At 50.6% G+C, this 25,771-nt stretch overlaps 2 protein-coding genes across 3 annotated transcripts in view; one reads left to right on the forward strand and one right to left on the reverse strand.

Annotated features, from left to right (window-relative positions):
• PPP1R1A (protein phosphatase 1 regulatory inhibitor subunit 1A) lies at window positions 1–10,655 on the forward strand. Its single transcript, XM_016218014.2, has 7 exons — window positions 1–84; window positions 3,740–3,800; window positions 4,801–4,838; window positions 5,156–5,219; window positions 7,834–7,989; window positions 8,919–9,025; window positions 9,548–10,655. Exons 1-7 carry the CDS (start codon window positions 1–3, stop codon window positions 9,554–9,556), a joined length of 519 nt encoding a protein of 172 aa, XP_016073500.2. The 3' UTR covers window positions 9,557–10,655.
• Window positions 10,618–25,771, reverse strand: part of PDE1B (phosphodiesterase 1B) — a 27,269-nt gene continuing 12,115 nt past the window's right edge. For both annotated transcript variants that reach the window (XM_016218012.2, XM_016218013.2), the window contains 14 exons: window positions 21,513–21,626; window positions 20,384–20,566; window positions 20,179–20,245; window positions 19,472–19,588; window positions 16,663–16,803; window positions 16,174–16,274; window positions 15,951–16,076; window positions 15,735–15,836; window positions 14,611–14,731; window positions 14,210–14,291; window positions 13,761–13,869; window positions 13,142–13,272; window positions 12,517–12,636; window positions 10,618–11,978 (listed from right to left, as the gene is read on the reverse strand). In XM_016218012.2, coding sequence (XP_016073498.1) covers window positions 12,533–12,636; window positions 13,142–13,272; window positions 13,761–13,869; window positions 14,210–14,291; window positions 14,611–14,731; window positions 15,735–15,836; window positions 15,951–16,076; window positions 16,174–16,274; window positions 16,663–16,803; window positions 19,472–19,588; window positions 20,179–20,245; window positions 20,384–20,566; window positions 21,513–21,626 — 1,498 coding nt within the window. In that variant the 3' untranslated portion in view covers window positions 10,618–11,978; window positions 12,517–12,532. The remainder of the gene's footprint in view (window positions 11,979–12,516; window positions 12,637–13,141; window positions 13,273–13,760; window positions 13,870–14,209; window positions 14,292–14,610; window positions 14,732–15,734; window positions 15,837–15,950; window positions 16,077–16,173; window positions 16,275–16,662; window positions 16,804–19,471; window positions 19,589–20,178; window positions 20,246–20,383; window positions 20,567–21,512; window positions 21,627–25,771) is intronic.

Below are 25,771 nucleotides of genomic sequence, written 5' to 3' on the forward strand. Positions count from 1 at the left end.
ATGGAGCCGGACAACAGCCCGCGGAAGATCCAGTTCACCGTCCCGCTGCTGGAGCCGCACCTTGACCCGGAGGCGGCCGAGCAGGTGCGGAGCAGGGAGGGCGGCGGGGGACTCGCCCAGCCAAGGACGAGGGACCCCTGCACTGTAAGACCGAGGTACCCGCGTGGTCTTCCCTTGGCGGTGCGCCTCTAAGGGCGGATGCGCTCAGTTTGGGGGCTTCTGTCCCCTCCCCCACCGTCGGAGCCACCCGTCCCTATCCTGGCTTCTTCAAGATGGACTGAAGGACGAGCGCCGCCCCTGGACGCCTGTCCCCTCGAGAGTCGCTCCCTGCCTCCCCAGCCCTGGGGGAGGGGGTGCCAGAGGACCGACCCCTCCCGCCTTCGCCCGCCTGGCGTCCTGCTCCCGGTCAACCCCGCCAGAGTTTCTGAGCTGGGGGGAGGGGGGGGTACGCAGAAGGGTAACCGCAGCAGCGCGGGAGGGGTGAGGGGAGAGGGTAGTAATGGGGGGAACCTGGTGCCATAGGAATGGAAAGAAGAGAAATAGCCCGCCCAGTCCTCTCCTAACTAGGGGCGACCCTGCCGGATCCCAGAGAGTGAGAACAAGAAGGGGCTGGGGAACACTGAGAGGGCCGGGGCTTTGGGGAGGGGTGGTCCTGTCTGCAGGCTGGGGCTCCCCTTTCTGCAAGTCTGGACACGTGGGCCATTTTTCCCAACTACCGCCCTTTGGAGCGGGGAGTGGGGGTGGCATGGAGAGAATGGCACATGGGAAGCCACAGGCAGGGGCTTTCGACGGATTGGGGTTCAAGTTGAGCGATAGGCAGGGGAGAAGCACTGTGCTGGCCTTGGCTGAAGGGGTGGGAGTCCAGGGCCCAGCCCAGCCTCCTGGCCTGGCCTATTTTTAGCTCAGAGCAGCCTGGCAGAGGCGGCAGCAGCCTATGAGAGTGTGTGAGCAAGTGTATGTCTCAGTGGAGAGGTGACCACCCTTGGTCACCTCTACAGACTGTTCGCCAAATATTTGCTCATTTGCTCATTTCTCCATCTCTTTTGTGTTCTCTGTCCATTTGCCTGGGCATCCCTCTTCCCACAAGGTCAGTTCTCTACTTCCCCCCAACCCCACGCCACCAGGGCTCTGCTGGGCCTCCCCACCTGAAAAAACATTGACCTCTCAGGATGGGCTGAGAGTCTCCTTTCTGTTGATCTATCTGGTTGGTAGAACGAGGTCTGGATGGGAAGGGAACAGGAAGGCACACACTCTCTCCCTATAACTTCAGCTTCCCAAGTGTGGGCAGGGGTTAGGTACCTGGTCTCATCCTCTCCCTGGCCTGGGGAGCCACATCTCCAGACCTCTGAGGTGGGACAGTAGAGGGACTGTGGTGAGACCTCAGAGCTCCTGAGAATGAGGAGGGTGGAGAGCCTGGAGCATGGGGCGCTTTCCCTGGGGTCAGGGAAAGGTTATTATGCCTGCAGGCAGGGGACTGGCAAAGATAACCTCTGACTCAGGAATAAAGCGCTGGAGAGTGTGGAATGTGGGGGTTAGGAGTGAGGTTTCAAGCGGATATGCCTCCTGTTGGCACAAACAGGTATCACTACCTGACACCTGCATCTGTTTGGTGTTAGAGGAGGCAGGTGTAGGTGTGTGTTGGTAGGGGAGGGGGGGCGCACCCTGGTTCAGGGGTCTAGGGACACGGGAGAGGGATAAGGCAGTGCCAAGGAGTCAGAGGGAAAAAAGAGAGCTGGGACTTGAGCCTGCTTTTCTCTAGTCTTCAGAAACCTGTCTGCCAAGCCTGAAATCTTACCTGCAGTCTAACCTCAACCCCTCCTGCTGTGTTACCCAAGTGTGTAGGCAAAAAGCTCCAGGTTTGGCAGGAGCTCCTAACCCAGATTGACAAGGGAGGGTAAAAAACCCTCAAAAGATCTGAATTAGGGAGCACAGGGTGGCAGGGGATGGGGGGTGCCCAGAACTACCAGGTCCTTGGCATGACTGGTTTGGAAATAAATCAGAGGCAAAGACACCAGGTGTCCTTGAGAGCTAGGATTTGGGATAAGTGCAAGAAAGAGAAAAAAGCATGGTTCAGGTGTCCGGGAGGTGCTTTGGGAAGTCTGACTTCATTCCCTCACAATTCTCAAGGACACTGAGTGCTTAGAAATCTGTCCAAGGCAAGGAAATTGGCTAAGGAAGGGATCTGTGCAAGATCACAGAGCCCTGCTGCCCTTTCAAAGGCCTTTTCTGTCATACTTGGAGTCTCCTTCTCAGGCTCCCAACTCCCACTAATCCACACCCTACCTTCTCCCTGTCTCTTTTACAGCCAGGCCCCTCCCCCAGAGCAGGAAAGGGAGAGGAGTGCCCTCCCAGGAGAAGGATGGCCCCCACCCACATATATGAGGCACACACGCCTGCCTGCTGGCACCCAGCACATTTGCACCAGAAATAGCTAGAGTCGGACTCAGCTAATGTTTGTGCAATGCATGCATGTACCCATGCACACACACATGCACACACACACAGGACTGCTAGTGCCAAGGACCTTGAAATTACACCAGAAACAGGTGCTGCTGGGTTCTCCTGAGAAACATGCCCTACCTCTACATACTCCCATTCCATGGATCCCATCTCTTCTCTGGGGAGAGTCAGCCTCTCAGACTGATACTGACCCTCTTACTATGGCTGGTACCCATTTTCTGGGCATAGAGAAGGGCAGGCATCTTACCACTTTACCCCCAATGGTAATGATACTAAATAATGGACACACAGATAGGAATTTGATCATTCAGTGTCCTCACCCTACTCCTGTTAGTCCTGAATAATTTTAGCCTCTTTCCTGGTCCCATTAACCTTCCCTCCCTTCTGCTGCCCTGTTGGAGTCCCTGTTGGAGTCTACAGGGACTCCAACCCCACCTTTTCCCTCACTTCCAAGCCCCTAACCCCTCCAGAGAAAAGGAAAAAACTACATGTCCCAATAGTCCTTGGACCATCTTCAACAACAATCAACTTTATTGGCAGCAAGACAAAAGAACAGCAATGGGAAAGGGGATTCAGAAGCCCAGCAATCGGCTCTTTACATGTTAATTTCTTAGAATGGGATCCTGAGCCTAGGATAAGATTTTTCAGCTAAACTGTAGGTTCTGACCAGGGTCCTGCCTAGGACTCCTCCTCATTTATAGTTACCGTGACAAGGATTTTCACAAACCATATTTCCTGACAAATTAGAAAGGCAGAGTATCCAAGGATAGGGAGAACATTAGGGAGTGAGGGGCACAGGCCAGGGGAATGCACATTCAGACCTACCTTTTCTGTGCTGTCCTCCCCCAAGCTGGGTGGGGATGGAGGGGTGCTCTCTTCAGGTGCTGGTCCACAAAGGGTTAATGTCTGTTTGAGGGGTGGGCTGGGAGACTGAGGGAAGAGCCTTGTACCTCTATGGTTATTTCTGACCATTGATCCAGGATGGACGGAAGGACAGCAGGCCAGAGATCGATGCATTGGAGCAGATATAACTGCTGAGATGGGGAGGAAGGGCCAGGACTGGGGGGATGCAGAGACAGAAAGGGGATAGGGGATGCAGAAAGTGGGCGTGGTCTTTTGGGTCCCCAGGGGAGAGGGATGGACCCAAGAAAGTCCACCCTGGGACAGCAGGTTCGGGGTAACATGACATTTTTTTAGGTATGCTAACTGGCTGACCTGGATTATGTTGCTGAGTGGTTGGGTGGGGCTTTGATGCCTTGTACTTGACCTCTTCCTTCAGATTCGGAGGCGTCGGCCCACCCCTGCCACCCTTGTGCTGACCAGTGACCAGTCATCCCCAGGTAAACCCAGGAATGGGGGCTGCTGAAGGCAGCTGGGTCGGTGAGAGAAGGTGGGTGCTCGATAGAAGGGCAGATCTGAGAAATCAGAGATCTCTTCAACCCTGGAAGCAGAAAAGTGGTGGCTGGATTAGCAGGAGGATTTCCTTTGCTCTGGGCAGGCAGAGCAGTGCTAGGAAGGGCAGGGAGACCACCTGGTTCCTAAGCCCCTCAGGAATTGCGGTGGTCAACTGAGTGCTGGTTGCTTCGCAACAGCTTCCAGGTTTCTCCAGCAACTGAGAGGCTGCTGCCCCACCCCTGGAGGCAGTGACAGCTGTGAGGGGGAGGGACCGCCTCCAGCAGCTATCTCCACAGCCCCCAGAGGGGAGAGGGAAGGTTAGAAAAAGCTCAGGGCGCAGCTGGCATTCTGGTCACCAGTGTCCCCATCAAGGTCTGGGGAGAGAGCAAGGTCTCAGGGAATGTCATGGGGAGCTTGATGGGAGAGTAGAAGAGAGGTGGTCATGCTTATAAGCTAGCAGGGAGTTCAGGATGCCTGAGTCTCCAGCTCTCCTCCAGCTAGGAGAATGATTGTACCTTCTTGGCCCCTGCACAGGATACGTTTGCTATTCCTTTTCCGATGTTCCCTCCTATGCAGGGTTCAGTTCTAGACCTGGGGTAGGGGAGATGGATAGAAGGAGAAAGAGATATGGATACTTCAGAGGGAGGAAAAGAGCAAAGGGACCACAAATCCTGGAACCTCCAGGTCTGAGGCAAGGATGTAGACACATAAACCTGTAGGGTCAAGGACAGGATTAGATGCAGGGGTAAAGCCAGCCTTGAGAGCAGGAGGAAGCTGGAGGGAGTAGGCCTGGGGCAGCCACCAGGACTGACTTCTTAAGGGCAGATGTGAGGGACACATCAGGAAGGAGGTGACTGCAGAGGCTCCTCTCCTTGGAAGTTAGCTCTGTGGGGACCCCCTGGGTTTCCCAGCCTCATCACTTTCTCCTTTCCCTGTTCCCCTCAGAGATAGATGAAGACCGGATCCCTAACCCCCTTCTCAAGGTGAGCTGACCCCTCCATTCAGCCGAGCCCAGGAAACCCACTGACTCATTAGGGGATTATTCCTCAGAACCCTCCACCTGCAGAGCCTTTGACTCCCTCTTCCCTGCACACCCCAAATGTGCAGTGGACATACACACATCCCCCAGAATGTCCAACACATAGTCTCCTTGCTCACCATTGTGGGGGCTGGAGAAGCAGGAATTTCCTTCCCCCACTTTCCGAAGTCCACACCTACCCCCAACTGCAATCCAAAAGCATGGCGAGGCAGAGGAGGCAAGTGAGCCGGCTGGCACTCACCTGTGTTCTGTCCTTCACAGTCCACTTTGTCCATGTCTCCACGGCAACGGAAGAAGGTGACGAGGACCACACCTACAATGAAAGGTTTGGAAGATCCTTCCCATCTTTCTCTTTTTTTCGCAATTTTATTTTTCCCCCTTTATTTTATTTTCTTTTTTCCATCACCATTTATCCCCCATATACCTCCACCCACCCTCCTCCCCCATCTCTTTCTTCCCCTCTGTGCCTGAGGCTGTACAGTTGACCTAATGCCCCTTTGAAAGGAATCCTTGAGAAGTCATTAAGTCTGTCATTATTACAGTGGGGTAGCTGAGCAGCCTTGGAGAACCTTCCTAACCTACTGAGCCCCGAATACTACCTCGCTAGGGCAGTTAAGTTAAAGAAAATATGTGAACTCACCCAGCATAGTGCGCAGCGCATAGAAGTTACTCAATTTTTTTTGTTTTAAATCCTCACTCGAGGATATCTTTTCCATTGCTTTTCAGGGAGGGAGAGAGAGACAGGTGGATTTGAGAGAGAGACATCAACTGGTTGTCTCCCACATGCGCTGACCTGGGCCGAGCCTGCAACTGAAATACGTCCCCTCGGCCAGAATCAAACCTGAGACCCTTCAGTCCAAGGGCTGACTCTCTAACAACTGAGCCAAATTGGCTAGGACTCAAATTTTTTTTTTTAATTACAGTTGACATTCAATATTATTTTATATTGGTTTCAGGTATACAGCATAGTGGTTAAACGTGTATATAATTTACGAAGTGACCCCCCCATAAGTCCAGTACCCACCTGGCACCATGCATAGTTATTACAATGTTATTGACTATGTTCCCTGTGCTGTATTTTACTTTCCCATGACTATTTTGTAACTACCAAATTGTCCTTCTCGACCCCTTCACATTTTTCATCCAGCCCCCAAACGTCCTCTATCTGGCAACCATCAGTTTGTTCTCTGTGTCTATAAGTATGTTTCTATTTTGTTTGTTTGTTTATTTCTTTTGTTCTTTAGGTTCCATGTATAAGTGAAATCTTGTGCTATTTGTCTTTATCTGTCTGACTTATTTCACTTAGCATAATAATGGTAAGATTTCATCCGTTTTTATGGCCAAGTAATATTCCAGTGTATATATATGTAACACACCTTCTTTATCCAATCATCTATTGCTGGGCACTTAAATTGCTTCCATATCTTGGCTATTGTAAATAATGCTGCAGTCAACAAAGGGGTGCATATATCTTTTCAAATTAGTATTTTGGATTTCTTCAGATCAATACCCAGAAGTGAAATCTCCAGGCCATAGGCAGTTTCATATTTAACTTTTTGAGGACCCTCCCTACTGTTTTCCATGGTGGCTGCACCAGTCTGCACTCCCACCAGCTGTGCAGGAGGGTGCCCTTTTCCCCACATCCTCCCCAACACTCGTCGTTGGTGGGTTTATTGATCATAGCCACTTTGACAGGTGTGAGGTGATATCTCACTGTGGTTTTAATTTGCATTTTTCTGATGATTAGTGGCATTTAACATCTTTTCATGGGTCTATTGCCCACCTGTATGTCCTTTTTGGTGAAGTGTCTATTCAGGTCCTCTGCCCATTTTTTAATTGTATTGTTTGGGGGTTGTTTTTGGTGTTTAGTTGTATGAATTCTTTATAAATGTTGGATAGTGACCCCTTATTGTATATATCATTGGAGAATATCTTCTCCCATTCAGTAGGTTGTCTTTTCATTTTGTTGATGGCTTCCTCCACTGTGCAAAAACTTTTAGTTTGATGTAGTCCCATTTGTTTATTTTTTTCTTTTGTTTCTCTTGCCAGAGGAGATATATCAGAAAAAATATTACTAAGAGCAATGTCAGAGAGTTTACTACCTATGTTTTCTTCTAGTTTTATGGTTTTGGGTCTTACATTTAAGTCTTTAATCCATTTTGAGTTTATTCTTTTATATGGTGAAAGAAGGTGATCTAGTTTTGTTTTTTTGCATGTGTCTGTCCAGTTTTCCCAACACCATTTATTGAATAGACTGTCTTTACCCCGCTGTATGTTCTTGCCTCCTTTGTCATAGATTAATTGACCATATAGAAGTGAGTTTATTTCTGGGCTCTCTATTCTGTTCCATGGCCTATGTGTCTCTTTTTATGCCAGGACCATGCTGCTTTGATTTCAAATATTTCTTGACTCTAATTTGAGTCTTTTCTCCTGCTCCCAAGGGAGACCAAGTATCCCAGCAAGTTAGGAGGATCTTTTGTTCTTAAAGGCTCTTCCCTACACCCTTCTTACCTTTTTAAAAATATATATGTTTTTGTTGATTTAAGAGAGGAAGGGAGAGGGAGAGAAACATCTATTGGTTGCCTGATCGGTTGCCTCCTCTATGCATCCCGACCAAGAATTGAACCCGTAACGGGTATGTGCCTGACCTGGAATCAAACTGGCGACCCTTTAGTACATGGAATAATGCTCAACCAACCGAGCCACACTGGCCAGGGCACCTTTCCTACCTTTGAAGGAAATACGTTTTATTGTCCAGCTCTAGTCCCTCCTAATTGCCTGGCAAATGTCCCTCCTTGTTCAGATCTCAGGGGATGGGAAAGTCAAACCACACTGGCAGTGTGTGATGGCCATTTAGTGGGGCTGTTGAAGTTAAGGGTCCGCAGAGGAGGCTCTGGGCAGTCATGTTCAATGTTCTCTCCCTTTCTCTGTACCCCTAGAGCTCCAGATGATGGTTGAACATCACCTGGGGCAACAGCAGCAGGGAGAGGAGCCTGAGGGAGCCGCTGAGAGCACAGGGACCCAGGAGACCTGCCCACCTGGGGCCACAGACACAGAAGCGGAGTCAAGGCTGAGCACCTCTGGGAAAGCACAAAGTACGTCCAAGCTGCAAGCTGCGGAGGGACCAGGCTGGGGAGGGACCAGCCTGGGAGGAGGCCAGCTTTGCCTTTGTGGGGAGGGGTCTTGTAGCAGCCAGAAACTGTCTTCAGAATATGGCTATATCTGCACCTAGTGCGTGTATTTGCATCTTTTCACTTTTCCTGACTGAATGATCCCAGCCCCTCCCAACTGGCCTTCAGAGCTCCCAGTAGTGGTCGTATGGGGGGAGCCCAGCAGAATGGGAACAGCACTCACAGGCTAGAATCCTGGCTCTGCCTTTTTCCCAGCTCAGAGGCCTTGAGCAACTTACTTACCTCAGTCTACAAAGTGGTAATGATGGTGCCCACTTCACTGGGTTGTTTGTGAAAATTAAGTGAAACTTCCCAGTAGCTGATACATACAAAGCATATAATAAATGGAAACTGCTAGAGGTGTTGTTAATACATCTCCATAGTCCCTTATCCCAATTATTCCAGAAGTCAGAATTTTTCCAATTTTATGGCGATACAGTATGTACACTGTATATTACATCACACCCCCAGCAGTGCACCCTGTAATCAAACACATTGCTATTTCTACAGTGAGATGAACTGTCCCCCTAAGTGGGATAAATAGACTATAAGTAGCTTCATATCAGTTCAGGTCAGATTTAGCCACACATTGAAATTGTACCCAAATTTGAAAACTTTCGTTGGAGGGTGTGTTTTTTTCGATTTCTGATTACAGAAAAAAAAAATTTTAATGTAGTGATTCTCTAGTAGGAATTATGATCAGAGAAAACCCCATTGGTCTTGCCCAATTGCCCCAGGTCTTGGATCCTCTCAGGGGTCATTGGAGTATGGGGTGGGGTGAGCAGCAGCACTGCCCTCTCTACAAGCCCTGATGAATACCACCTCTCCTCCCACCCCCCATTTTCCCTCCTTAGAGCCTTCAGAATCCACCCCAAAAACTCAGGAGAGGAGCAGTGAGAAACCTAGCACAGAGGAACCCTCAGCCCGTATACCGCCACTGGATTCCCAGGGAGCCAACTCGGTAAGGCTGCAGGTCTACAGGAGAGCAGGCTGTGTGGATAAAGGCGAGGGCTAAGATCTGGACTTAGGGAAGGGGGAAAAGCACCAGCTTTAGTCTCTGAAGAGTTATTCTCTATGACAAGAGGATGGACAAAGGAGAATCTGCAGTAGCAGGGATTGAGGTTAGACTCTGAGTTAGGACTTCTGGCTCCTGGAAGAGGTGATGGAAATAGACCATGGGTTTTCTGATAAAGGGCATTTGGAACCCAAAAGGAGATCCCCACCTATCCAGGCTGGATGAGCAGTGGCCCTGCCTGGAGTGAAGGCATTAATGAAGTAACCTTGTGAGCTTCAATTTGACAGTCTCCATCCCCCCCCCCCCACCCCCACCCCCCATGTCGATTGGACAAGGGACAGGAACTGGTATCAGACATCAGAAGTTAGCTGCTTGACTAATGGGATGGTTGGGCAGACCAGCTGGGGAGGGGACAGCATGCCCTCTGGCTGTTCACTCACCCTCTCTTTCTGCCCTCTTTCCCCGCAGCAGGTCTGAGTGAAGGAGATATCCTGGATACAAGACTGCAGTTGGGAGTGTGTGGACACTGGATTTGTTTCTTATTTCTTCACTTTTGGGGAAAATCTCTTGTTTTTAAAAAGTGATAAATTTGGTGTTAGGTCCTTGGCATTTTCCTTCTTTCCTGACTTGGAGAATCTTTTCTCTCTCCCCTCTTGTCTTGCCCTTTCTACAGCCCCTGACCTTGTGCTCAGCTCCCTCTGGGCAAGAGAATTGAGAAGGGGGTTCTTCTCCAACCCTGTCCTTACTTGCTGTGGGAAGAGAAATGGGAGTCAGATAGATGGGAGGACTAACTTCCAGGGTACCAAGAAGAAAGAATGGCCCAGGTTGTCTTTTCCTATTAAGAAAAGATATCACCACCTGGCAGGGCTGCCCTGCAGCTGCATAACTTGGAGCTCTGAGGCTGGTCCCACTGTGACTTTGCTGTGAGCACCATCTACTGGACACAAGGGAGAACTGCAGCCTGGCAGGGCCCATGGGAAAGACTGGGTGTTGTGTTGTGTGAATGCCTCCTTGCCTCCCAAACTTCAGGATGTGTTTCCTCCTCCATCTGTGAAGAGAACACCACCCCGTTCCAACCCATTAGCAAAGATGTACTGAAAAAACAATAAGAGACCCTTGCTGGGAACTGGGAAGGTTACCTCTCCTTGTCCTAGACACCAAGGGGCCAGGAAAAAGACAAAAGCTAAGCATAGGTGAAGAAACTTCCTCAGACCCCATAGCCAGGCCTCTTCTGCTCCCTACTTTCAGTTTTTCCAGGTAGTGGGGGGGAGAGGGAAGAAAGGAAGGCAAAATTTGCCCCTCCTACTTAAGCAGTTTGATGGAGAGAAAAGAACCTCAGAAGTATAAGGTCCCCCTTACACTTCTGCCCTCCCTACTGGTGTCCTCAGGCAAGACCTCAGCTCTCTGGGCCTCAGCTTGCCCCCTATATCTATAACAGGGAGAGCACCGACCACACTGGGGCTTTATCAAGCTTAAAAGAGAGTGTATGTGAAGATACTCAGTGGACTTCCACCCAATGAACACCAAACACAGCCACGCCTGGTCTCCCTCCTTTATTGATCTCTGACTATAGAGGGTTCTGGGAGGCCAAGGGCAGGGGTGAGTCACATGCGTCTCTGCCCCACTCCAGGTGGGGTAGGAGGGACAGGTGGCAAGGTGGCAGGTCTAAGAGACAGACCATGGATATGGACTTCACACAAACAGACGGACCACTGTACAAATGCATGGTTGGTATTTACAAGAAAGGAGGAGGACAGTCACCTGGACTTGGGCCTTTCCTGGGACAAGGTGGGGCAAGAGGAGCCTGAGGAGAGGAAGGGGCAGGGCTTTGGTGGGCTCTCTTTAGAGGACATGACAGCAGCAGCCCTGAGCCCCTCCCCACCTGCCTTCCACCCACCGCTGCCCACTTGTCCAGAGGAGGCCTCTTGGTGCCTGCAGCTGGGCCAGTGCTGGAAGGGGCAAGAGGGGAGGGATCCTCTGTTGGTAACCCAGCATTACTGGATTATACCCCCCCATGACCCAGCTAGTCTCTCCTGCCTGTGCCCATAAGATGCATTCTAAAGGTGCTTTGCTGGGAAGACTCAAAGCACTTTACAGACATTGGTCGGATGGAAGCCGCCCAGCCCCAGGGGAAAGGAAGTAGGCAAAGGGCTCAGGCATCAGCCAGGGCAGGTGACATGTCCAGACCAGTCCCAAGCTCTTGAGGACCCCAGGAAAAACCTCAGTCCCTAGTCCTCCAGTTACCATTACAGAATGGGAGAGAGGGAAGACTGCAAGGGGTCGAGCTGGGGATGTGGCTGAAGCAATGCAGATCTGGGATAAAGAGGCTGTCCCCCCATTCCCAGGCCCTAGAAAGATATCATGCCCTGAAGGAGCCCACTCCCCTCCCCATACGTAGGGCTCTGAAACCCCCCAGCTTTCTAACCTATTCCAGCCCCTCTCAGGGGAGGAAAAGGGGGACCCAGACCTTCCAGCTAAGATCTGGGGTGGGGGCTGAGGGAACCCCCAAAATGTATTGCTTAGAAACTTGGAGTCTAAAAGGGTAGGGGAGGGCTCAGGGGGCTGGCATCTCTGACCCTCCCCCCAGGCCCTGGGAAGCCTGCAGGAAGCTCCCCTTTCCCAGACAGCCATCTGGCCATGGCGGGGAGTTCAGAGGCAGGGGGATGGCCACAGTGACCATTGGGAGCCTGAAGTTCCCCAGTCTTGCTGCCGGGAGATTAAAGTGCAGCCCAATGGGTGTCCGGTGGGGAGGGGCCCTTCCCCCAACCCCACAATCTTGGCATTTGGCCTTTGGGTGGGTTGTCTGTTTCTCGACCTCCCTGCTCCCTTGGAGCAGTTGGGGGAGCCAGTCCCGATGGATGGTGCTGATGACATCGAACACTTGGGACTCAATGAGGACCTGAGGAAAGAAGGAGAAGTCTTAGTGCTCGGATCTTTGCCTTTATCTCCAGCCTCACTTGCCTTCTCCAAGTCCCACCCAGATCCCCACTCAGTTCCACATATAGTTGTGTAAAGAATACCCTGCAGAAGGGTACCCAGCCAAGGTGTGCGCAGGAGCTGCAGCTGAGGTCATGTGAGCTGCCCAACTGACCTCACAGAGCCTTGTGCCCTGGGCTGGTTCCTTTTCCCGAACCCTCACGAAGGTGCTACACAGGATGGCTGTAGCCTTGCTCAGGCCGCACCCTGCCCTGAAGAGCTGCCTGCTTTCTGACTGCAGGGACTGGGACAGAAGAACTGGAAGGGTTTCCTTGCTTCCCACTCATGCCCTGACTCAATTCTATGTGTTCACTTCCTCCACTTTCCTGCCTGGAAGGAGGGAGGGAGAACACATCCACTGAACCCCAGGGACGACTCTTCAAAATGCCGTGTTGGACACCCAGCTCTCCCTACTCCCTGCCCAACATCAAGACCTCCCCGCTCCACCGTGACAGGCTCACCTGGGCCAGCCCCAGGCTAGTCCAGATTCCCATTCTGGTTGTGTTCATCTTCGGCAGGGGAGGGTGGGGCTTCCTCCTCACAGGGGGACAGCTCATCAATGGACATCTGGTTGGTGATGCCTGCAGAGGGGCATGAAGGAAGCTGGGACCAGACCAAGAAATAGTTTTCCCCAGAACCCAAGGAGTATGTGGAGAAAAGTAAAGGATTCTCTTGCATCCTCCTGCCTTCAAGCTGAGCTACAGTCAACATCTGCCCACTTGGGGAGAGCCTCTCCAGCCTCGCTGATTACAACCCTCAACTCCCATCTAAAGGAAGGGCCTTACCAGTCAGGGCCACCAGGTGGCTCAAATCTCCAGGGGCACCATTCACAGACCACAGTGTGCACAGGGCCCCTTGGGTTGTGGAATATGGCTGTCCCTGTCCTCTCTCCAGTCCTCATTCTAGAACAGTCGAGGCCAATTAGCTAGCTGGTCAGTCTTTCCTGCGATCTAACTTTAATCTGATCAGCTCCATTCCCAACCCTAGGAGTCAAAGGGCTGCTCCAGGGGCTTAAGGAAAATGGACCTGCTACTACTCCTTTAGCCACTGTCTTCCCCCAGCTTCATCCGCCACAGTGGTACTCACCACTTGCTGCCTGTTCCTTCCATTTCTGCTTGTTCTCCTGAATGTATTTGGTCCAGGTGGAGCGGAAGCTGATCACATCAGGGTTGGGGTCTCCAACTTCCACATCCAGAGAAGGCTGGCGCCACTGGAAGCTAGAAGCAGGGTCCCCCCACAACTTCAGAGGTGAGACCCAGCCCATTCCAGAGCAGCCTTCAGTCCCTCAGTGTGGAGGGGGTGGAAGGCCAGGAGGCGGCCTAGGGAGCCTCTTCCCCCTCTCCTTTTCCCTCTGCTAGGTACCCACCAAGTCCCTGACCTCCTGCTCCCAGATTTCACCCCTCCCTCTCCACACTTTCCCTCTTACTAGAAGGAAAATAAAAACAAGATTAGCAGAAAGGCAATAAAGACAGAGCTAATGGAAGAGACAAAAATATGGGGGAAGGGAACACAGGTGCAGCACACACTTCTGGTCCCACGCCCCCATCCTCCTGCCCTGTGTGTGACACAGCAGAGCGGCTCCCGCGTTCAGGGCAGTCTCCTCCACGGCCCCTGCCATGGTTGTGCCTCCTCCCTGCGAGTCGGCCCTCTGTGCGTCCAACTTCTCTCGCCCAGAACCAGGAGCCCCGGCTCCCGTCATCCTCACCTGGGCTGGCTTTTAGACTTGGAGTCTTCATCCACCAGGGGCTGGACACTCTTCTCAGCCACATCAGTCAGCACAGAGAATGTGGGCTCCACAATGAAGTCGATGAAACCTGCAGTGAAGAGAACAGCACCATGAAGATGACTCACCTGGAGGGCTGGGCAGCGGATGTGGCTGGCACGGCTGTGACCCTTCTCTAAGTGTAAAAGTAGCCTGAGGCTAAAAGGTTCCCAATGGGGGCAGCCTTTGAGATGATGTCTTTGTGACCCCAGAGAACTCCCCGCCATCACACCCCCTGGCCTTCCACCCAGGACCCCATGCCCTAGATGACAGGCTTGCCTCTATAGGAATACTGGTTTTGAGGGCTGGCTGCTTGGGGCAGTCCTGGCCCAGGCCCGGACAGCATTCTTTCCCCTTCGTAATCCTCTCTCCCTGCCGGAAAGGATACTCACCAATCTGGGACTGTGCCACGAGAGTGGAAGTACGGTCACACAGCGGGGAAAAGGGCAGACCCAGCTCTGCCTCCTTGTCACCCTGGGGAAGAAGACAGGGAAAAGCTGGAGAGGATACCTCAGACTACCAGATCCAGGGTGAAGCTGGGGTGGTAGGGGTTTGTTGTGGGAAAAGAGGAATTTCTGTGCCTGTGACCTGGAAATCAGTGATATGCAAATGGGATGCACCTGTCATCAACCATTGTTCAGCTTTTAGGATGATGACATTTTATCCCACGGGTTTGGGGTCAAGTCAGAAGCTGCAGGTTGCTGAATGAAGATCTGGAGTAGGAGTGTGGAAAACATGGAAAACCAAGGGGGAGAAGGCCCCTGGGCAGGGGTGGGCAAAGATGCCATGCTACCTGGCGGAAGAATTCTTCCATGAGAGCCTTGGTCCAGCGGCTGTGAACTGACCACTGCTTGGTTGGGTGGCTGATGTCTGCAGCATGGAGCAGTAGAGATAGGGCCTTGGACTTGTCAATCCTGGTCGAGGCAGATGGCAAGAGCAAGGAAAAGGAAGCCTGAACCATTCCTAACTTCCCATCACCTGCCCTCTCTCAGGTCCTCTCAGGTAACTTCAAACACCCTCTGAGGATACATACACACACACATAGCAAGCAGCCCAGGCTCTTAGAATCAGAGGTCTGGGTTCAATCCCCACTACACTTATTACACACTAGTTGTTCAACAAAGAGGAAGTTACTTAAATTTGTCATATTTCATTTTCCTTAATCCTTAGTAGAAATAATAGAATCTACCACATAGAACTGTCCTGAGAACTAAATGACATACAACATAGGAGTATTTAGAAGAGTGTCTGGCACGTAGTAAGTGCTCAGTAGATGTTATCTATAATTATTATTATTACTATTTTATTATTTTCCAACAACGATATGGTCTGACACTGCACATTCTCCCCCACACAGACAAACTGACACACACCTCAGGACACACACACAGTCTGTTCTCTCTTACACACATTTAGATACTCCCACACATTTACATACTCCCACTTCTAAGCAACATCAGATGTAATTATGGCCTTTGTTCTGTGTTTTTGTCTTTAACCTCATATGACTCTCTCAATAGCCTTCTTAGAGTAGAAACTGGTAACAAGCTGTTGAGGGAGGCATATATTTTCACATTTCACAAATAAGGGAATGAGTCCAGAAGAGTTGAATGAGTTTCCCAGCATTCCAGAGTAAGCCTGTCCTCAAACTGAGATGAAAACGCCCATCGCAGACTCCCAGCCCAAAGTGCTCTCAGTACACCAACTGCCTGGGCTGTACATTAACACAGGGTGATTTGCACACACATGTCACACTCACACTCACACACACACACGCACATATACTCAGCTATCTGGAGCCAGGAAAGCTTCCACATCCAGGTAAAGACTTGGCACGCCAATCACTCATGCATATGCCCCCCAATTCACACACCCCTCACTCTGGCCTAGCCCTGGCCACACCCCACCAAATGCCACCTCTCCAGCTGCTGCAAGGCTGTCTTCATGGACTTCACTTGCTGGAAATGACAGGACATGTCTGTGGCCAATACCATCTCAATGACCAGGGCCCGCAACTCTCTGAATGAACAGAACCAGAAAAGTGATCAGCCCCACAGCACTGTTGGCAGGAGGTCCTGGAAGTAGAAAGAGAGGGCTGAGATGATGGGGGTCCCACTCCCGGCTTCTGCTCACACAAACTCATCCTTGGTGAGGTTGATGAAAATGTTCATCTCGTCGTCCTGCATCATTCGGAAAACAGAGCTGATGTGGTGATTCTCCAGCACTGAGCGGTCATTGTACAGGATGGCACATTCTGACCTGCAAAGCCAAAGGTCATCGGGTTCAGCCCTCTGTAAGTGGAAATTCTGGCAATCTCCACTTGGCCCCCCCTGCCTTGCCACACCCCAGCCCTCACTTGGTCTGGATGTGGAAGCTGTTGGTAGTGCCTGTGTGTTCATAGTCGTGGATGGCTGCTGCAAAGATGATGGCCAACACCTCGATCTCTGACAGGCAGTGCTGGGAGAAAGAGAGACGATGAGAGGGGCCAACCCTGTGCAGTCATGCCAAAGACCTCCACATACAGGCTAGACCACTCACACCATCCTTCCCATTCTCCAAGGCCAGTTCTTGGGCTAATGCAGCCAGATTTCTCAGCTCTGGAATGGCCAAGGACCCTCCTCCATCTCAATCTGCAACATTCCCACTGCATTCCAGCACACATCCTGTGAAATTATGGTCCACCCAGGAATTATGTAGAGCAAGTCCAGTTTGACTCTGAAGACTGTGGGATGCCGAAGGAGAGGAACCAAAGAGAGAAGAAGGGAAATGGGAGTACAGTCTAGCCATCCCAGCTACGGAGCCACAAAACCCTGAGTCACAGAAGAGTGACCTCCAGGGCACCTACCACCATCCCTGTGCGAAGCAAAAAGCAGTGGACTGTCTGGGTAACATCAGCTGCGTGGATCTGGTTGTGGTAAGGGTTCTTGTACTTCCCATAGCCTGTCTCCAAAGCATCCAGTAAAGTCATCAAAAACACAGTGGGAATCTGCAGTAGGAGGGAGGAAACGGAGATACGTGGAGGATCTGCAGGAATGGCAGGGGGCCCAGGCCTGAGGTCAGCAATGCCGTTTTTCTTTAGAAGGCAGCATGGCACAGGGAGAGAGCACTGGCTCAGCAGTCTGGTGAACCTAGGCTCACATCCTGGCTCTACCACCTGCTGGCTGTGCGACCTTGGGCAAGTCACGTGCCTCCCTGTGCCTCAGATACTTAATTGCAGAAAGAAGATACCACCTCCTACCTTGAATTTAATGAAATAAGTACAAAGCATTTAGTAAGTGCTCTCTGAAGAGTAGCTATAATTATTATTATTTCCCTGGAGATTTTTTAAAAAAGGAAAGATTTCCCTCCTACCTTTCAACCACCCCACCCCAATCCAATCCAATACCATGGAAAAGGGCTCAGGAGGAGAAAGGATAACACGATGTGGAGAGGACCCTTCCAGCCAGAGGTGGATCACCGCTCCTCTGAAAAGCAACCCCCCCACACACACACTTAGATACTCCCATACACTCAGATACTCCCACTTCTGTCAATTCTGTCTCTGTCCGGCATATGCCTTTGGGGTATGTCTGCCTCATTTAAAGGCTCAAGGCTCCTAGAGGGCAGGGCTGGTGATCTCCTGAGGCTGGGAGGAGAGGGAGGGTCAGGACCTGGGGAAGTTTCTGTAGAGATGAGCGGTAGTGATGAGACACATATGTGCCACTCATCAATCAGACCGTAATGTCCCCCACCCCCACCCCCACCCCTGGAGGGCTGTGCCCCAAATTCAGGGAATTTTAAAAGACTGTTTCCATGACAACTGCCCTTGCTTTTGCGTTGCTATAGCGTCCCTTGGGGGGGAGGGGAGGAAAGGGAAGGGAAGGGAGAGCAGGGAGGGGCTGAGTGCCCTGGAAGGGAATGTGGAGCTTAAGAAGGATGACTCCTACTGGGGGCTCTACTTTGAATGAACACTAAAGCAATAAGCAACCCCCTCTCTCTGTCTTGGAGCAAGGCGGACTGGGCCTGGGCCAATCCTAACTTGATGCAATTACTCTTAGAGTCACCCCAAAACCAGTCCTTCCAGGTAAGGAAGCAGAGTTTAAGAAAAACTGTCTGGAGTATATCTGAGAACCAGTTTGGAGAAACATGAGCTGTGAAAAATCAGGAAAAAGAGGACCCTGCTGTTCTCTGAGCAGGATTGAAGGGAAGAAAATAAAACTGCAGAACAGGTCTCAGGAAGGCACTGAAGAAAATCCCAACTGAGCACCTCAGGAAAGATCTGGAAGCCCTCTTGGGAGGTGAAAAAGGAGGAGTCAGGGCAGAGGAAAGGCTGACATGCACCAGTGGTCTGTTACAGAGAAATGGAGGCATAGGGTGGCAGGTGACCTTCCAAAGCCCTCTGGGAGGGGCCCTTCTAACTGGACTCCTCTGACCCACCCCCACCATGGACCACTCAGAACACATGGTTTCCTCAGCTCCAACATCCACTGCCCACTCCAACCCAAGTCCCCACTTCAATTCTTCAAGCTCCCTCACCCTCTACTTCCAACCGTGGTTTTTCCACGGGGAAATGGTTTTTTCCATCCTCTATTCCCAAGACATTCCCTCCTGGCACAGGATCTGGAGAGGACTTCAATCCTATATTCTTCCTGGCCAGCCAACCTGAAGAGCAAATGGAGTTCACACACCCTCCCTCCCCTCATTCAGTCCTACCCAGCACTGCCAACAGCTGATCCTCTCCATAAAATTCCTTGGACAGAAACTAGCGCAAGGGGGGGTGCAATTTTATTCCCTCCCCTTCCCCCCAAGCACATGGAGACTCTAGTCCCAAAGGACTGACAGCATCTGGACTCTAGGCCTCAGGTGTCCACAGACAGGAGGCAGGACAGCTGAAATGAGGAGGTGAATGTCAAGCCAGCCTGAAGAGGTCAAATTAGAGGGAAGCAAGAGGGGAGAGAACAGAATCCTGGGCTAGACAGTTGCAGACCTAGAATCTTAGTTCAGGAAGCAAAATAAGCTAAAATCTGGAAACAGCCCAAGTGCCCATCAGTAGATGAGTGGATAAAAAAGCTGTGAGACATTTACACCATGGAATACTATGCAGCTATAAAGAAGAAGGATCTCGTACCATTTGGGACAGTGTGGAAGGACCTGGAGAATATTATGCTAAGAGAAATAAGCCAGGCAGGGAAAGACAAACATCACATGATCTCACTTATATGTGGAATCTAAAGAACTTAATAAACTGATGAACAGAATTGAATCAATGACATGAAAGCATGGATCAGACTGACAAATGTCAGAGGGACAGAGGAGGGCGGATGGGTGGAGGGAGAGAGATTAACCAAAGAACTTATATGCATATGTGCACAACCCAAGGACACAGACAGTGGTAGGGAGAGAGACCAGGGAGGGGAGCCAGACAGGGTGGAATGGGTCATTGGGGAGAAAAAGGGACATCTGTAATATTTTAAACAAAAATAAACAAAACAAAAAGATCAGAGGCTGGGACTGCAACACATGCAAGAAAGGCTAGACTGGGGGCATGAGGAGACTCCCCTGACGATGAGACTAAGTGAGGGAGCCTGTGGAATCTGCTTGTTGGGAATTTTCTAGAACAGGAGTGATGGGAGTGGAGAATCATACCCAAAGGCAGGAATAGGATGCTACCGAACCTTAAAGCGGCTGATGAGGTTATGCCGAGTCAGCAACTCAAAAACAATGGTCCTCAGAGCGTGGTCATCCGCTGCCCGGTTCAAGGAAAAGACATCAAAGCACCAGAGGTCCAGGTTCTGTGAAGAAACAATGGACTAGGCAGGGAGGCTCCCAGGGGAGCATCCCAGCAGCAGCAAGGATTGCAGTTAGACTTCCACGAGCACTTCCGGATGATTACAGGGTCTTGGGAAGCAAGTAAACAAAAGGTGGTGGCCTGGCAGGGGGTGGTTCAGTGGTTGAGCATTGATCTAGGATCCAGGAGATCGCCGTTTGATTCCTGGTCAGGGCACATGCCTGGGTTGTGGGCTCGATCCCCAGTCGGGGGCATGCAGGAGGCAGCTGATCAATGGCAACTCTCTCATCATTTGATGTCTCTCTCTCTCTCCCTCTCCCTTCCTCTCTCTGAAATCAATAAAAACATATTTTTTAAAAAAAGAAACCTGTCTCAAAGAGGTGGTCAAATGGACTTCTTTCTTCCCAGATATCACTCGGTATTGCACAGAAAAAAAGGCAGGAGTTTGCTTCTGGAGTGGGCAAAAGTTGTTTTGAGGATCAACGGTTAAAAGGGAAGGCAAAAATCACCCCATACAGAGTCTGGAAATCCCAATGACTATTTCCTCCTGCCCCTCCCCAATCTTTTCCTCTTTCCCGCAAACCCGGGGATCACCTTGAGACAGTTGAGGACAGCAGTGGAATAGGTGGGACCCACAGAGGTGTACGTTCTCCGGAACATCCTAAGGGAAAATAACGAAAAGAGGCTGAGGTATGACGGTCTGCAGAGTGGGGTCTGATCAGGTGAACAGGTGAGGCCTGGGAGACCAGGGGGACTGGGAAGGGGGGACAGGACTAGGGCAGAGGGAGGCACGCCTCACCGTTCCACGAAGATGCCAGCCTGCACGGCGTGCACGATGCTGCGGAACTTGGGCTTCTCCTCTGCCCGGCGGCCTTTGGCCCGGGTCTGCTGGGTGAAGGTGGAGGCCAGCCAGTCCCGCACCTCCGAAGGCACGGCGTCTGACCGAAGCTCCTGAAGCTCATCCTCTGTGTCCAAGATTTGCCTGAGGCCCCAGAGGGGCGGCACAGAGGAAAGACAGGAAATGCTTCCACAACCTACAGACCCTGGGCCCAGCCACACCCCACACTTCAGTAACTCTCAGGCCGGCTCTCTCCCTGCTTTGACCCTCCCGAGCCTTTCTCTTGCTATGTCTTTTTATTTGTTTCTCTATCTCATGTCCCCAATCATAAAACAGTTCACTATATGAGCTAGCGAGCATCCCAACTCTGAAAGTGTTCAAGCAGATGTTGGAATACCAGCTGACAGGGATGCTAAAGGCCAGCAGCTCTGTCCAGCAGAAATAAAATGCAAGACACATATAAGTAACTTGAAATTTTCCAGTAGCCACTTTAAAAAGATAAAAAGAAACAGGTGAAATTCACTTTAAAGATAAATTTTCTTTAACCTAATATACCCCAAATATTATCATTTCAATGTGGAATTAATATAAAATGTATTTTTAATTAATTTATATATATATATAATTGATGAGATATTTTGCATTCTTGTTTGGAAATCCAGCATGTATTTTACAAATACACACACATCTCAATTCACAGTTGCCACATTTCAAGCCCCAGTAGCCACATGAGACCAGTGACTGCCACACTGGGCGTGCAGGTCTGCGACAGGGGGCATTCCACTCTGGGAAGAAGGCTGGGACTAGATGAGCTTTAAGCTAACAGCCTTCTCTCCTTGACACCCGTGTTTGCCTCTGTCTCTACAACTCTGCCTGTTCCTCTGCCTCTATGTCTGCTGATATTTCTACCTAGAGCTCTTCCTCTCTGCCCTTCTCACTCTTCCTTCCTGCTCTGACCCCGGCACACATCTCCATCCGCGGCTTGCCATCTGACTCCCAGTGCCTGGGTTACTGTGACTGTCTGGTATCTTCCGCCTCTGTGGGCAGATCTCTCCCTGCTGCCCAGCATCCCCACTGTCACCACTCTCACCGAGTCTCATCTATGTAGACGGCCTCCAGCAGGGAGGCTGTGTACTCCAGGTTTTTCTTCAGCTCCTCAATGTTGACCTCCCCATTCTCCAGCTGCTTCACCATGCATCGTAGCCTGGGAGGGGGTGAGAGAGACACAGACATCCTGCTTAGGCACTGCTACCTTGTCATGAGGGCAGCATACCTTCCGTCTTCCATAATCATTAATCATTCTAACAGTAAGACTAATAGCAGCTAATGGTTTTCATCTCAGGGTACTGCCACTTCCTGTATTAAATTTACCTACACCACCACCCCACCACCCAGGTTTAATCCCAGGCTTTTCCTGACTCCTGTCCCCATCCACCTCTGACCTCTTAACACTCCCCTTTAGTCAGTGTTGCCTGAACATTCTTGTTCAGACTGCCCGGGGCTCAGCAGAATTAGGAAGGTACAAGCCCCTGGGGTGATGTTTTGGGGGTGGTTTGTTTCATAGTCTGAATAACCAGGAGCTGAAACTGCTTATTTCCCCCATGAGAGAGGCTCTGGGATCAACAGCAATCAAAAGAGTACTCAAGACTCTTTCCTTATGTCTCTAGGTCATGGTGGAGAGGGAGGTACATGTCCATCGCCCCTCTGTCTCTGGCAGGGATGGCAAAGACACAGAACAAAGAGCAATCTGAATGCTTTTGCCTGGCCTCACTCCACCCAGGCAGAGCTAATGGATTCTGATTCCAGAATCCATCAACCAGGACAAAGCAGGATTAACCCCTGCCTGCCAGGTACCAGAGAGAACCTCTGGCAAAGGGTGACCCATGCCCTACCTCAGCCCTGCAGCAGCTTTCCCAGAGCGAGAGTGCTGCGGGTGGCGCCAGGGGTCTCACTTACTGAATGTGTTGCCTGAAGAGACAATGCCCCAGTTTGCACTCTTGAATTCTGGGGGTCAGTGATTAACTGGGAGGCTTCTTAGAAGTCTGGTGGGTACAGCCCAGGCAGTCATGAAGCAAACAATGCTCTCTGACTTTAGACGGTGATTTTAAAGGAAGCAATTAAACATTCCCCTCTCGCTCCTTCCCTAGCCCTGCCCAGCCCCACTTAATTGGGGGTGAAATGGTGGGCATTACATTCCCCACTGAGAGGGGCTAAAGAAACCCAAGGTCACCCTCTGAGTCAGGGAGCAGAAGAGAATGAGTCAGGGACCAGACGCTGAAATTAGCATCAATTCCCAGAGATGGTGGGGGAGGCGGGGAACAATGGCATTCCTGAACGGAGGCAGCTCTAGAATCCTGGGGTCTCAGCAGCTTTGGAAGAGGGCTGCCAAAACAGCCAGCCCCAGGAAGCATCACGGGCCAACTCTCACCTCAGGGACGAGCAGTCCTGGCTGAAGACATGCCTGAATGCACATGGGGCAGAAGGGAAAGGGGGGAAATGGGAGGACGACACTGCGCCTCCTCAGTGGGCTGTCTTCAAATCCCACTTCTCACCTTTCTACTGCACCCCCTCCATGTGCAAACAGTGGGTTTAAAGAGGCTGAGTTCAGTAAAGCTCAGACCCAGCTGGGGCTTCAGTAGATAGAAGGAATAGAGGCTAGACAAGAGAAAAGGCTTTACAGCCAAAGAGCTAGAAAGGGGGGCCAGAGCCAGCATCTCCCAGAGTGCCACCGCAGCCATCACAGAACAGAGGTACACTCTGCCTTTGGGGCCCAGGCTCAAGCCAGGCTTCCTCCTCCTGATTAGTCCCTGTGGCCTGGGGCCCTCGAATCTGGGGGCACACAACATAGGAAGAAATAAAGGCCTCATATCCCATCTCCCCCCAGATTCCCATACTAGCCCTAATCTTCCACTTTGGTCAGCCCTTTTTACAACCAAATGCCCTCTGCCAAAGTTTTTTCCTCAACCCAACCAGCCTCTCAAATCACATCTGAGCACAGGCTCCCAAAGTGAACAGTCAAGCCCACGGGTGCTCATTTGCATGTATTCGCATAATTGCTAACAATGCTGCCAGCTCTACATTTCTTAGCTTTCTCCTACATTATCTCATTTTCTCCTCACAATGAGCCTGGAGGGAGGGAAGGAGGGAGGTGGGAAGGAATTGCTATCCCTATTTCCAAAGCAGAAACCAAGGCTCAGGTCTGGGAGGCAGCAATCCTGGATTCAAACCTATCACTTCCTGGCTCTGAGCCCTTGGGCACGTCACTAATTCTTAATCAGCACCTATAAAAACGTGGCCTATAGACCACTGGCATCAGAACCACCTAGGATACTTGTGAAAATTTTAGATTCTAGGTCCCACTCACTACACACCTATTGAATCAGAATATCTTAGGGTATGGTCCAGGAATCTGCAATTAACAAACATTCCAGATGATTCTCATGCACACTAAAGTTTGAGAACTTTTATTTTAGAGCCTCAATTCCTTCATCTGTAAAATAGTGAGGATGATAATAAACCACCTGTGAAGGGCTGTTAATAAGAGGATTAAATGAAATAATATATGCAAAAGCCTGGCACATACAATGGGTCTTTGCAAATCTGGTTTGAATCGGAATTAACTGACTAGCATTATGCTGGCCCTACCCAGCTCATGGCTCACTCCCTTCAAATCCAACAGTGCCTGCCTTCTTTCTCCCAAGTCCAGAAGAGTAAGTCTAGTTTAGATGGAGACTAGTAATTAGTTAGTACCCTAACAGAGGAAATGGGAGAGTGAAAGTGGTCATAATCTCTCCTTTAAAATTACAAACCTCATTTGAGCCTCACAATCACCTGATGAGGAAGGTTGAGTGACTTGTTTAAGGTCACACAACTTGTCAATCTCAGTCAGGTTGGCAAGCCTACAACTCACACTACTGGAGCTTTAACTGTGCCCCAAACACCAAAGGTGTTGGGCAGAGGGAGCACAATCATTTAATTAGTATGGAGAGAGGCTAGAGCCAATTCCATCATAGCTTCTTCAATCAATCTCGGTCATCCATCCTTCATGAAGTGTTGGCGTCCATTGACCCATAGTAGACTGTAAGTGTCCTGATGATACTGACAATGACTTGTTTATCCTGGCTGCTGTGTGCAGAGCACACAATACATGCTCAGTAAATGTTCATTAAATAAATAAATGGGAGAGAAGGCAGATTAATTAGGTGAGGAGCTATCTGCCAGAGCTCACAATTGCTATTGCTGAGCCAGGATTTCTCTGTAATGGAGAGCCTGGGGAGAGGATTGAGATCGTGGGCTGCCTTTCAATACACCCCTCCCTCCAAGTTCCTCCTGCCTCCACCTCTAGATCTTGTCCAGGAGCTCTTTAATAGCTCCTGTTGAAATCTGAACCCAACACAATCCAGACCCCATCAAGGAGAGAGAAGAAGAGAGGTTAAAGAATATATTTGACAAATGGGGAGTCCAAGGAGGGAAACATGGACTCAGGAGGCTAGAAGGATCCAGGTGCTGAACTTCACCTTCCTGAAGTTATATAATCCCCACATGGCCTGACAGGAGCCTCTCTGTTTCTAAAATCCTTCAGAGTTAAGATCTCCCCTGGCACACCTAAAGTCCTCACCTCACCATTCTTCTACAAGAAATCCTACTCCCCACCCCTATATCAGTTTTAATCCAATCCCTCTGATTCAGTCTTTGGAGAATCTGGCAGGGAAGGGTTCCTTTCCCTGCAAAACAGAATGCTCAACCCTGTCCAGTCCACATCCAGACCTAAGGAAAACTGGAAGCTTCCCCAACATTCCTTCCACCTCCACCCCTAGCCCTGTGTCACCACCACCACTTCTTTCTCCTTTACCCTCAGTTCCTGCACCATGGGAAAAGCCTCAGATCCTGACCCTTGGAAGGCCCCAGTGTCTCCCAGCTCTTGACTGCCAGCTGGAAAAGAAGGTTCTGGGCAGTAATAACCCCCAAACCCCAGAAGAGCTCAGCTTCCTCAGCCTCCACCAGTTCATTTCTTTGGATTATCATATGGCTGATGATCTGGTGATTTCCAAATACCCCTGTACTACTGTCAGAATCCACATTCCCAAAAAGACCACTGTAAGCAGGGGGCTCAGCACAGGACAGCCTTAAGTCAAGGGGCTGAGAGTTGTGAGAAGAATCTTTGTTCCCTTTTGGGTTCTTAAAACCAGATGAGATTTCAGAGGAACGTAAGGTCCTAAGTATGCTGGGGGTCACGAAGCAGAGAAAGGAGGGAAACTCTGCTAAGTCACCTGCTGTAGTCAAGAAGTGATAAAAAGGGGAGATGGACAATGAAGAGAATGGGTGAAGGGCAAGACCGATGGGGTAAAA

Source organism: Miniopterus natalensis, chromosome 2 (genome assembly GCF_054644295.1).
Source record: "Miniopterus natalensis isolate mMinNat1 chromosome 2, mMinNat1.hap1, whole genome shotgun sequence".
Lineage (NCBI taxonomy): Eukaryota > Metazoa > Chordata > Mammalia > Chiroptera > Miniopteridae > Miniopterus > Miniopterus natalensis.